General features: G+C 34.1%; 1 protein-coding gene across 11 annotated transcripts in view; it reads left to right on the top strand.

Moving 5' to 3' along the window:
- FUT8 (fucosyltransferase 8) overlaps positions 1-12,547 on the top strand; it is a 489,197-nt gene that overhangs the window by 324,993 nt on the left and 151,657 nt on the right. For all 11 annotated transcript variants that reach the window (XM_079912160.1, XM_079912164.1, XM_079912159.1 and 8 more), the window contains one exon: positions 8,743-9,171. In XM_079912160.1, the coding sequence (XP_079768286.1) occupies positions 8,969-9,171 (203 nt within the window). In that variant the 5' untranslated portion in view covers positions 8,743-8,968. The remainder of the gene's footprint in view (positions 1-8,742; positions 9,172-12,547) is intronic.

Here is a 12,547-nt window from a genome sequence, read left to right as displayed (position 1 = left end):
CCTGGCTATTGTAAATAGTGCTGCAGTGAACATTGTGGTGCATGACTCTTTTTGAATTATGGTTTTCTCAGGGTATATGCCCAGTAGTGGGATTGCTGGGTCATATGGTAGTTCTATTTTTAGTTTTTAAGGAACCTCCATACTATTCTCCATAGTGGCTCTGTCAGTTTGCATTCCCACCAATAGTGCAAGAGGGTTCCCTTTTCTCTACACCCTCTCCAGCATTTATTGTTTGTGGAGTTTTTGATGATGGCCTTTTTAACCTGTGTGAGGTGATACCTCATTGTAGTTTTGATTTGCATTTTTCTAATGATTAGTGATGTTGAGCATCCTTTCATGTGTTTGTTGGCAATCTGTATATCTTCTTTGGAGAAATGTCTATCTAGGTCTTCTGCCCATTTTTGGATTGAGTTGTTTGTGTTTTTGATATTGAGCTGCATGAGCTGCTTGTATATTTTGGAGATTAATCCTTTGTCAGTTGCTTCATTTGCAAATATTTTCTCCCATTCTGAGGGTTGTCTTTTTGTCTTGTTTATGGTTTCCTTTGCTGTGCAATAGCTTTTAAGTTTCATTAGGTCCCATTTGTTAATTTTTGATTTCATTTCCATTACTCTAGGAGGTAGGTCAAAAAGGATCTTGCTGTCATTTATGTCATAGAGTGTTCTGCTTATGTTTTCCTCTAAGAGTTTTATAGTGTCTGGCCTTACATTTAGGTCTTTAATTCATTTTGAGTTTATTTTTGTTTATGGTGTTAGGGAGTGTTCTAATTTCATTCTTTTACATGTAGCTGTCCCAGCACCACTTATTGAAGAGGCTTTCTTTTCTCCATTTTATATTCTTGCCTCTTTTCTCAAAGATAAGGTGACCATATGTGCATGGATTTATCTCTGGGCTCTTCATAAGATTCACCTATTTTGTTGCGTGAGCCAATAGCTTGTTCCTTTTTTTTGCTGAGTAGTAGTCCTTTGTTTTTGATACATGATCATTTGTTTTGATAAATGAATGTTCTCATTCACCTGTTGAAGACCATGTTGATTTTTCCTCCAATTTTTGTCTATATATAAAGCTGCTATAAACATTTGTGTACCAGTTTTTGTGGGAACATGAGCTTTCATTTTTCTTGAGGTGATACCTAGGTAGGAGCGGGAATCCTGGGCAAGTGTATTTTTAACTTTGAAACCTAAAACTAAAACTTCTTAAGGCAAATGTAGGAGAAAATATATGTGACCTTGGATTGACATTGAATTTTTAGATATAATACTCAAACCACAATCTATTAAAAAAAAACCAAATCTATTTTTAAAAATTATAATTTTTTTTATATTCTGTCAAAAAATTAATTTTTTTGCTGCATGCAAGACACTTAAGAGAATGCAAAGGCAAGTGACAGAGTGGGAAAAAATATTTGAAAAGTCACACATCTGATTATAGACATGTGTCAAGAATATATAAAGAACTCTTAAATCTCAAAAGTAAACAATGTAATATAGAAATGTACAAAACATCTGAATAGACATTTCACCAGAGAAGCTATATGGTTGGCAGATAAGCACATGAATAGATGATCACATGCTTAATGTCATTTGTTATTAGAGAAATTGAATGCAAATGGAAACCAGATTGAACCACTACACAACTATCTGAATTACTTTAAAAAAAATTGAAAATACCAAATGCTGGAGAAACTGTAGAGCAACAGGAACACTCATTTGTTCCTGGTAACAATTCAGGATGATGCAGCTGCTTTGGAATACCGTTTGGCCTTTTCTTATTATAAGTGTATGTTTTCCATATGACCCAGCAATCCCCAATCCTAGGTATTTACCCAAGTTAAATGAAAACTTACAGAAACCTGCTTTTTTTTTTTTTTTTTTTGCTGAACGCGGGCCTCTCACTGTTGTGGCCTCCCCCGTTGTGGAGCACAGGTTCCGGACGCACAGGCTCAGCGGCCATGGCTCACGGGCCCAGCCGCTCCGCGGCATATGGGATCTTCCCGGACTGGGGCACGAACCCATGTCCCCTGCATCGGCAGGCGGACTCTCAACCACTGTGCCACCAGGGAAGCCCTGCTTTTGTTTTTGAAGGTATTTTCAATGGATAACAAAGTGTAGTTTTGCCGTTTTTTTTTTTTAATTTCAGCACTTTTAAAGATGTTGTTCTATTGCCCACTTGCTTGTATTTTTTTCCAATAAGAAGCCCCCTGAAACTCTTTTTAACACTTATGTATTCCCCCCCCCGCCCCACCGTGACTAATCTTCTCCTCCAAATTATGGTTTTATTTGTATTTAAAAATACATTGGAAATTCTTTATATGCCCGTGACTAAGCTAGCTTTCAATGTACATTACTTCAGGTTTGAGACAGGTTTTGTTCTGAGAAGTCCTTTTTCAAACTGAATGCAAAAATGGGGAATGCCGGTACATTTCCAAAGCTGATTAATGTAAGTTGTTTTCTTGCTAATGTTGATGGGTGACTTTTATTAGAGTTTTAGCTCCTGAACAGTTTTTAGTTCACGATGATAGTTACTGTAATGTGCTGTGACTGTGCTGAAAGCTGTCAAACACCGTGATATCTGAAGTGCTGTAAACAGTGGTTACTTTAAAAATTTACTTTTTTATTAAACCTCCTTCAGATTTTTTTCTTCCTGGATAATTTTCTTTTTGGGTAATTTTTCTAAGTTGACATATATTAGTTTCAGGTGTACAACACAATGATTTGATATATATATAGTTAAATTATCACTATAATAAATCTAGTTAACATATGTCACCATATATAGTTGTAATTTTTTTCTTGTGATCAGGATATTTTCTATTTGTCTTCAAATTCACTTAACTTTTCCTCTGCAGTATCTAATTTGCTCTTAATCATTTCCAGAGAATTTTTTAATTTTTAGATTTTTAAAAAATTATAGATGTTTGTTAGTTTTTATTTCTTTTAATCAATGTATTCATTTTTAAAAATTTAAATCCTAACACATATTTATAGTAATTGTTTTAGTGTCCTTATCCGCTATTATCATCATCTCTGTCTTCTGGGTCTGTTTTAAATTGACTGATTTTCTTCTTAGTTATGGGCCACATTTTCCTACTTGTTGGCATCATAGTTAAAAAATACATATTTCTGGAAAAGTAATTCATAATTTCTTCAACCATGTTTCTATTGATGGGCAATTATGTTTTTTCCAGTTTGGAACTATTGCGAACAGCATTGTAATGAATACCCTTGTGATATGTTTTGTTCACGTGTTAAAATGCATAAATTCCTGCTAGTGGAGTTTCTCATCAAAGGGCATGTTTATGCAAATATTTGACATATAATGCTATATTTCCCTTTGCATAGGGTATACATATTTATATTACTTAAATAAGTACTGAATTAGTTTTAAGTTTAGAGGACAATCTTCTAATGAACATGGTTCACAGCAGAACAGGCCAGGCTCTTAGTCATTTGATTCTGTAACACGTTGTCACAGATTCCATCTTTTGGCCTTAGCATTAAAGTGAAGCCACTTGAATGTGATTCTTGGAAATATCATTTTCGCATAGTCAGATGCTAAAAGAAGTAGAAGGTCATTTTCTTATATGTTAGGTATAAGAAAAGTCAGTTTGATAGTGTTGTAAATGGTACTGCATTTTGTTGTCGTCGTTGTTGCTTCTAATGGAATGATTACACTATTTCTAAGAAAGTAATTAGGTGATATGGTTTATATTCAGTTTCTACTGAATTACTCAGAATGTTAGTTGTTGCAAGAAGAGGCTTCTCTGGGGCTTGTTTTAGTGACTTCCCTTTGTGATTAGAATCCACTAGAATATTACCTCTTGAGGGCAGAAATTTTGTCTGTCTTGTTTTTGCAGAGACTTAAAACTCCTGAGGTGGTAGACTACTGCTGCCTTATTCTTGGTTTGGGGCTTGGAGTGGAGTGTTTGCTCTGTATTCTAGTCCACCCTTAGCCTTTAGCAGGTTTTTGGATGCCTGCGTCACCGGATGATCTCTTTCCATGTTCTTTGTAAGTTTTGATTAGTTGCTGGACAGTGTGAACTTTATATTGTTGAGTATCTGTATTTTATTGTCTTTCTTTAAAGAATGTTGAGTTTATTTTGATAGGCATTAATTTACTTTTGGATCACCTTTAGCTTGTTTTTGTAGCTTGTTTTTAAGTTTTGTTATGGATCTTGTTAGCATAGCCTTTATTCTGTGACTGGAGTCATTAGACTGGTCTCATGAGCAGATCTGGGCTACAGCCCTTGAGCTAAGAATGGATTTTACATTTTTAAAGGGTTGTAAAGAAACAAGAAAAAAAACAAAGAATATATGAGTTTTCTAGTTGTTTATATGTGAGGACAAATATAATACCAGTTATTCTTTCATGGTTAGAAGTGGAAGTCTGTTTAGTAAACATTAATAGAAATGCTTTCAGACTTTTGGTATAATATAAAACTAATAATTATACTTTTACCAGATCTCTTATTTGCTATAAATTGAGTTTAGTTTTTATAGTATTTGTAAGAGATATTAGCAGGATATTAAGGAACTGTAATTAAGATTCATTTCTGTCCTGCATCCTGGATGCCTACGCTGTACCCCAGACTTTGTACAGCTTGCTGGGGACAGACAGAATAATACATGAATTGAAGACCAGGTACTCAGCCTAGTAGGAAACTAGACATGTGCATTATCTATTGCTGCATAACAAATTACCCTAAGACTAAGAGGTTTAAAAAACATTTATTATCTGTTGGTCTGGAATTGGGCCATGGCTTAGCTGGATCTTCTGGCTCAGGGTCTTTCAAAAACCTGAAATTAAAATGTGAACCAAGCTACAGTGGCGTGGTCCAGGCTTGACTGATGGAGGATCCATTTCCAAGTTCACTCACATGGTTGTTGGCAGGAATCAGTTCCTTTCCACATGGGCCTCTTCATAGGGCAGCTCACAGTGTGGTAGCTTATATCTCTTGTAACCTTATCTCAGAAGTGAAATCCTATCATTTTCCCTGTATTCTATTGTGTATAAGAAGTAAGTCACTAGGTCCAGCCCACACTTGGAGGAGGAGATTACATAACAGCACGAATATGGGACACAGGGATCATTGACAGCCATTTTAGAAACTGCTTATAAAAACATATGGTATATAAATTATATAAAATATTATAATTGTGTCTTAAAATAATGTTACAGTATTAATATGTATGATATAATAACAGTTTGCCACTGGTGTGCTAAGTGCTTCCCACAGATTATTTTATTTAAGCCTCTCCCAGTATTTGGTGGGAGAGGTAGTATGTAATATATCCATTTTACAGATAAGGAAATTGAAGCTCAGTGAGGTTACCTAACTATGATATAGCAGAACCAAGACTCTAGTTCAGACTTTGCCGATTCTAGCACCCATATTTTTAATCTGCGTATTTTGTCAGCATTAAAATAGAATTTCCTTTTTTTGGGCACCTCTTATGTGCCAAGCCTTGTAAGTGCTTTATTCATGTAAGCCTCATAATAACTCCATTAAAGCTTCTGATCTTACTACTGATGATGTGCTTTAGATTCCAGATTCAAGAAATTACTTTGAAAAATTACATATATTTTTTACATATTTTTTTTGTTTCAGAGACATTAAACAGTATAACCCAAAGAGTCTCTGTAAATACCAAAAGAAATGAATCATTTAAATACCTATTACTTTAAAAAAGTGGTATTGCTAATTAAATAAATTTGCAGAAGGAAACCTGACACATTTCAATCCACTTACTGTTCTGCAGATGAAGGGTAGTATGTGAATCTCAAACAGGAATGAATTTGTAAATACTTGAAAACAACCCACTCAGAAGAAATCTTAGCAAATACTGCTATATAAATTTTAGTCAGAAATTAGCTCATGTAGTTAATGTTGAAATATTTTTACTAATAAATTTGAAGTACTTTCACTAATAAATTCATTCACAAATAGATTGAGTGGCTTTCATATCAAAGGCTGTATGTACTTCCTTCAGTTATCCAATTGTTTTTGCAAAGTGAATCTTCTAGATGAGGAAAATACGACATAGAGAATTATTTTCTCATGGCTGAAGGGTAACCATAAGATTGCTGACTTATTGGCCTTTTAGATCAGTTTATTTTAATAATTTGAGGCTGTCTTGTAAAATATATGTTAATAATAAATCGTAAAGTTTTGAATGATTTTATTTTCCTTATAATAGCACTGTCTTACATTCTACATTTGTATTTGCTTTCTTAAGTGGGGCATAAAATGCAGTTGAAGCTGATAAGTTCTCAGATTCGGTGTCATATGTCATATGCCATTATGACATCCTTCACTCAACTCATTCACTTATTTATTAAAAAATATTTATTACTAAGTTGTAAATACTGCTCTAAGTACTTTGGATACGTCAGTGAACAAAAATCATGAAGTTTACATTTTAGCAGGCATGGTTCAAAAATAAACAGTAAACATGATAGGTAAGTAAGCAGGCATTCATTATGGATAAGGAAGAAATTCTATACCTGCTCTTTTAAACCATGCTAAGGAAAATTACATAGAAAACTACTTGGTTTTCAGCTTGGCTTATTTTCGTTGATCCCTTTAAAAATACTGTTTTAAGAACAACAAAATTTGGGGAAATATCTCTCTAAAAACAGAGTTAAAATGATGCTATTAATTAAGAAAATGACCATGTTTTGCTCCTACAATAATTTCTTGCTTTATAACTCATGCATTATCAATATTGCTGCAAAAAATAGTAATTTAATATCTTGGATACTTTTGATGGTGGTTTATAAAATCCCAAAGCACTTGGTAGAACAAAATTTATGTTTCTCTAAACTTGTTTCTGTTCAAATTATATTATACTTTTGCTGGCTTTGAATATTAATGATAATTTTTTTGTTATAATTCTAAGTAAAATGTTACAGAACAACTTTTTCTTATTTGTTATTGAAATGATTCTTGTTTAGAAAACTCTGTACTTTTGTTTATCACACTTGTCTTTTTTTTTCACACTTGTCTAAGTTAACTTTTTCTATGAAGGGAAAGATTAAACATTTCTAATATCTTACTGGTGTAGCTTAGAATTGACTAGGATACATTATAGGTTCAGCATATGGTATGACAGCATTTTACAGGGTTGCATGTGTTGTCACAAACAGTATTATTAACTCAAATGTTAATACTTCTTTTGTTGACTTACTGAATTAAATCCATCCCTTAGACCATCAGAGTGGATTTTTTAATTTGTTTTTTAACCAAGAATCCCTGAATGTCTGCATTTTTTCTATATAATATAAAAAGTAGACCTCACATGACTGGATCTTGTGAGATGTTGAATACCTGAGAGGTTGAATAGACTTTAATTATTGTTATGTTTAGTGAATAGTGGGGTTACCTGAAATTAGAGGAATAGGGTTTTGAGAAAGGATTTTGAGAAAGAGACAGAATGAACAGTGGAGTCAATAAAAAGAATGTTCTCATTAGACTTAAGAATAGATATTAAAACAAAAGACAAAACACCAAGTTTTCTTTGGATTATTACTTTATTTGGCTTTCTGACATTCTCAGTGAGTACAATTTTTTTCATCCTTTGTTTAGTCAGTGTAAACCAGAAACAATGAGGAAAATAGTGTAGGAATAAATGGGAAGGAAGTAGAATGTTTCTGGGACACTCCTTTGAAGAGATTTTCTTTTCTTTGAATACTTGGCCATTTAAAAGCATTTGAGATTTGAGGTTCAAAAGGAGGATAATAGTAGTCCTGTGCTCTAATTTTTGAAACCTCTTCTCCAACTTTTCTATCTAGTCTTTCCTAACTGTTTTATTAGTGGTTAAGTACCCATCACATTCAGTTTTGTATATAGAAACTATTTCTTTTCTTCTCTTTTATAAGGAACTCTGTGCCTGGAGAAAAGACTTTTCTTATCAAATGGTATTAAAGTTATATCTTTGCCTACAAATTATCTCCTTGGCAAGAAAATTGTTTTGTTTTCAAAGGAAGTTCTAAGCCTAATGATGGAGAAGTGACAAATGAAACCAATAACCAAGCCTGAGAAAGCATTTTGTAGTTTAAGATGCTCCATAACTGAGATTTAACTGGTATTAGACTTCTATTGCAATTGTTGGTATTTTTAAATAAATTTGAGAAAGGAATAATCTACCATAATACATATGAACCTTTGCTTGTGATGTTTGGAGTGGTTGCCAGCTGCTTGGTGGCTGTGATAACCTTTGCTTGATACATGCCACTTTTAGAACTTTTCCTAAAAATGACAATATGCCTGTCACCTGCAGCGTTAAGTGGTGTAATGGCAGCTGAGCAGTGAGATGGTGTGGGGTGGAGTTGAGATTTTGTAAGAATGAATTCACTCATGCAGAGAACATGTTTCAGTTTGAGATAATGGAAACATTAGCCCAGAATATGTAGTTGAGTACATTTTGTTTGGTTTTGAGTGGTTTTTCAAAGATAACAATCTTAATCTCCGTATATGTGCTGTTGCACAGTGTTGTTAGAAGGAAAAGTGATGATGGCATTTGGAGGACTTTCAGGCTTAGAGCTAATTAATGTATCTGGTACAGCCTTGATTTAATATGCAGACCTAAAAGCTTTTGCTTTTTACTTACTTTAGGCAATTACATTATTTGCCAGCCAGTTGGCTAGTCAACACCAGTATGGTTCTTTTAACTCCATGAATCTCAGCATATGCCATTTTACATATCCTAACTAATTGAAATACATTTTTTATTCTTTCCACAGCATGTAGAGTCCATGAAGCACAGGACAGTAAAGCTTCCTACTCATACCACCAGGAGGATCTCTTGGAAAGAGTCATCACAGGACTACCAGAGAGACTAATTTGTCTGAAGCATCATGTGTTGAAAGAACAGAAGGCTACTACCTTTGCACTCGCTAGAAATAGAGTGACGATGTTTTCAATTCCTTGAGTTCCAGGAACCCAGGAGAGTGAACTGAAACTCTGAAAATGCGGCCATGGACTGGTTCCTGGCGTTGGATTATGCTCATTCTTTTTGCCTGGGGGACCTTGCTATTTTATATAGGTGGTCACTTGGTACGAGATAATGACCACCCTGATCACTCTAGCCGAGAACTGTCCAAGATTTTGGCAAAGCTTGAACGCTTAAAACAGCAAAATGAAGACTTGAGACGAATGGCTGAATCTCTCCGGTAGGTTCTAAAAAACTGAGGGAAGAATGGTGAAATATTGTACTTTGTTTTTAGGTGCAAGGCTTTAGTCAGCTATTAAAAAATACTTAATGATTTCTGTAAACTGCTATTTTTGCAAAAATTTAAATATCTTAGTAAGGTACTTTTTGTGCTAGTGATATCTCTATGTATTTAACATAGAGAGTTACTCTATAATGGCAAATCTTATTTTGCCTATGAATTTTAATATAGAAAAACTATGCCGTTTAATTTACTTATATTTTGTTTAAAATTATCTTCAGCATCTTGATAATTTTGATAAATGTAAACTTTGTATGATTTAAAGTAGTACATATTAAAATTTTCATCATGGACTATAACAAACACATAATAATTGAGAGGCTGAGTTAGTCTAACTATAACTTATTAAATGAAAACGTTCATTCTTAAATAAAACAACTGTGTCTGGAATCTAGAGAATTATTATAATTGCTACTTCCAGTCTATTAAAAAATGTGACATGGGGAATTCCCCGGCAGTCCAGTGGTTAGGACCCTGCGCTTTCACTGCCGGGGGCCTGGGTTCAATCCCTGGTCAGGGAACTAAGATCCCACAAGCTGTGGTGCGGCAAAAAAAAAAAAAAAAAAAAAAAAAAAAGTGACATGTATGCGTTAGAAGTCATCAACTATTGGGAAAAACAAAGACTTTTATTTTCAGGAAGCAAGTGAACATAGTGTTAAATAGATAGTACTATTTGTTTTCAAAGTTATTGAATTTAGAAATTATCTAGTATCTTCTAATTCCTCATACTTAAATATGAAGGTGACTGTATACTTAGTGCTTGCTGTCTCTCAAAACAGAGGTCGGAGATTTGAGAAGATGAAGAGGTGAGAGTCGTCTAGAGGTGGTAATTGACTCTAAAGGAAATTAGTGTAGAAAAAAAGAGCACAAATTCATTTCTTTTTGAGAAAAATATACATTGAGGAGTCGAAAGTGGAAACGTTCTGTTGTGCATAGAATTTTCAGAGTAGTTGGAGAAGGAGAAGGGGAGAGAGCTATTTTGTGGAGGCCGAGGAGCCTTCTGTGACGAAAGAATGTAGTTGGCAGTGTCATACACCCTTGGAGCCTCCCTTCCCTCACTGCCTTTCAACTCTTTATTTAGAACTCAGTTCTTTCCTTTTGTTTAGTTCCATAACGTTTTTTCACCATGATATCATTTTGATCTCTTTATGTTCTGTGGAAGGCTGTGCTAGGTATTAAGAGTTTTACTGTTTCAATGAATGAAACATCAGCCCTGTCATTTGTAGGAGTAGTAGTACCATTCAGCAAAATACAAAGTATGCAAGAATTAGAAAGTGGACAGCTAAATTCTTGAATTTGTGTATCATTTTATTTTATTTTTGGGGAGAGCCAGGGAGGAAGGATCATGGAGAGAGTGGTCTTTCAGTAGAGTCTTAATCGTTTGTTATGGGAACCAAAGATTGATAATTTGGAGGTTAGTAATCATAGCTATCATTTGTTGAGAGTTTGTTATGTGCCAGGTACTGTGCCAAGGACTTTGCATGGATTATCTCATTGAATTCCACAGCTTCTTTATGGGATGCTGGTTCTTTTTTCATAACCATTTTACAGATGAGGAATCAATGGGATATTAAGTGATTTAATTTTTCCCTAGGTCACACTTCTCACAAATGATGGAGCTTACTTTGAATCCTGGCAGTATGCGTGGAAAGCCAGGGGTCTGATGAACGGTTTTGCCTCTCTGAATAGAAACCAGAGAGAAGTAAATGATTCAGAAATCTCAACTAAACATCTCACGTAGGAGATCAGCAAGAGTAGTTGATTTTGGAGTATGCTTTGTAGTAAGATCTTGTTCTACGTTATGAGAGTTTTACTACTTGAAAACATATTGCCTCTTAACAATTTAGGCTAATAAAAAATTGCTCACTTTTTTCCTAATTTCAACTTAAATATTGATAGTTCACTTGGCTTGTCTGACTTCCAAGTATTTGCTTCTATTGCATGAAGGAAAGCTTGCCTTTAATATGAGTTGTTCCTTCTGCAAAATAATCTTTGGATCTCTGAAGTCACTTTCTTTATAGTCTTTCATGTTGGCAAAAAATTAAATTCTCAACTACTACAAATGTAGAGACAACTTCTAAGAGCTGAGACATTTAATATGTCATTCTATAACATCATAAATACAATCTGAAAGTACAGATAGAGAAAATGAGCCCATACACACACAGACACGCACACACACACACACACACAGACATGCACACACACACGTATAATTTCAGGAAAATATGTAAATAATTAGGGAAGAAAACCTCTTCAGGCCTTTCCATCAACTTTATCGGTAGGGCCATTTGTGTTTTATTCAAAGAGATTATTATTTTAGAGCCCCTGGCATAAAAGGAAGAGCAGTGGAGGCACTAGTGGCATTGGTGTTCTTTTTTCCCCTTATTGTAATATTTCATACTTTTCTGTGTCTTTTTTCTGTGTCTTTTTCTTATAAGAAAGTATATTCAGAAGGTAGACTATAAAGGATTAATTCAGATGTCTGTAAACTAGGTCATTTCTTTGAGATATGGTGTGTGGATTAGAATTGGAAAGTAACCCAGAAGCCTGAAACTACAATTTTTAAGATTCAGGACAATAATTTTAAAAAGCATTTACCCAACCTTCTAGCCAGTGTTTGCTAATTTTGTTGATACTACTACAAATTTAGGAAAATAATTTGAAAATCATTACTCTGAGGGATACAAACGTTTTAATACGATGTATGGGAGATTGCTGCGTGTATCTTTGTGTGTACATGTGTATCTGTATGTATATTTAATTCTGCCTTATTGATGAATAATTTCTGTATGGTAAAATACACTTGTTTTAGCATACATGTCTATGAATTTTGGCAAATCCTTATAGTCATGTAACCAGTACCACCATCAAATTATAGAAGAATTCTTTCTCCCCCCAGAATTCTGTTGTGCCCTTTTGTAGTTAAATTCTCTTCTAACCTTCTGTCCCTGGCATCCACTGATTTGTTTTCTGTCCTATGTGTGTTTCCTGTTCCAGAATGTTATATAAATAGAATCATGCAGTAGGTAGCCTTTTGAGTCTGGCTTTTTTCATTTAGCATAATATAATTGTGATTCATCAGTGCTACTTTGTGTATTGGTAGTTCATTTTATTAAAAAAAATTTTTTTAATGATGAGCAGTATTCCATAGTATGCATGTATCAGTCTTGTTTGTTTTTAAATGCATTCACCAGTTGAAAGATGTTATTAGTGTTTCCATTTTTTTGGCAATTATGAACAAAGCTGTTACAGACATTTGCCCTGTAAGTTTTTGTGTGTAAGTGAGTTTTTATTTCTCTTGGGTAAATACCTA

Source organism: Stenella coeruleoalba (assembly GCF_951394435.1).
Source record: "Stenella coeruleoalba genome assembly, chromosome: 2".
NCBI classification, from domain to species: Eukaryota; Metazoa; Chordata; class Mammalia; order Artiodactyla; family Delphinidae; genus Stenella; species Stenella coeruleoalba.
Note: the sequence above shows the minus strand (reverse complement) of the source record. Positions and strands in the feature narration are given on the sequence as shown.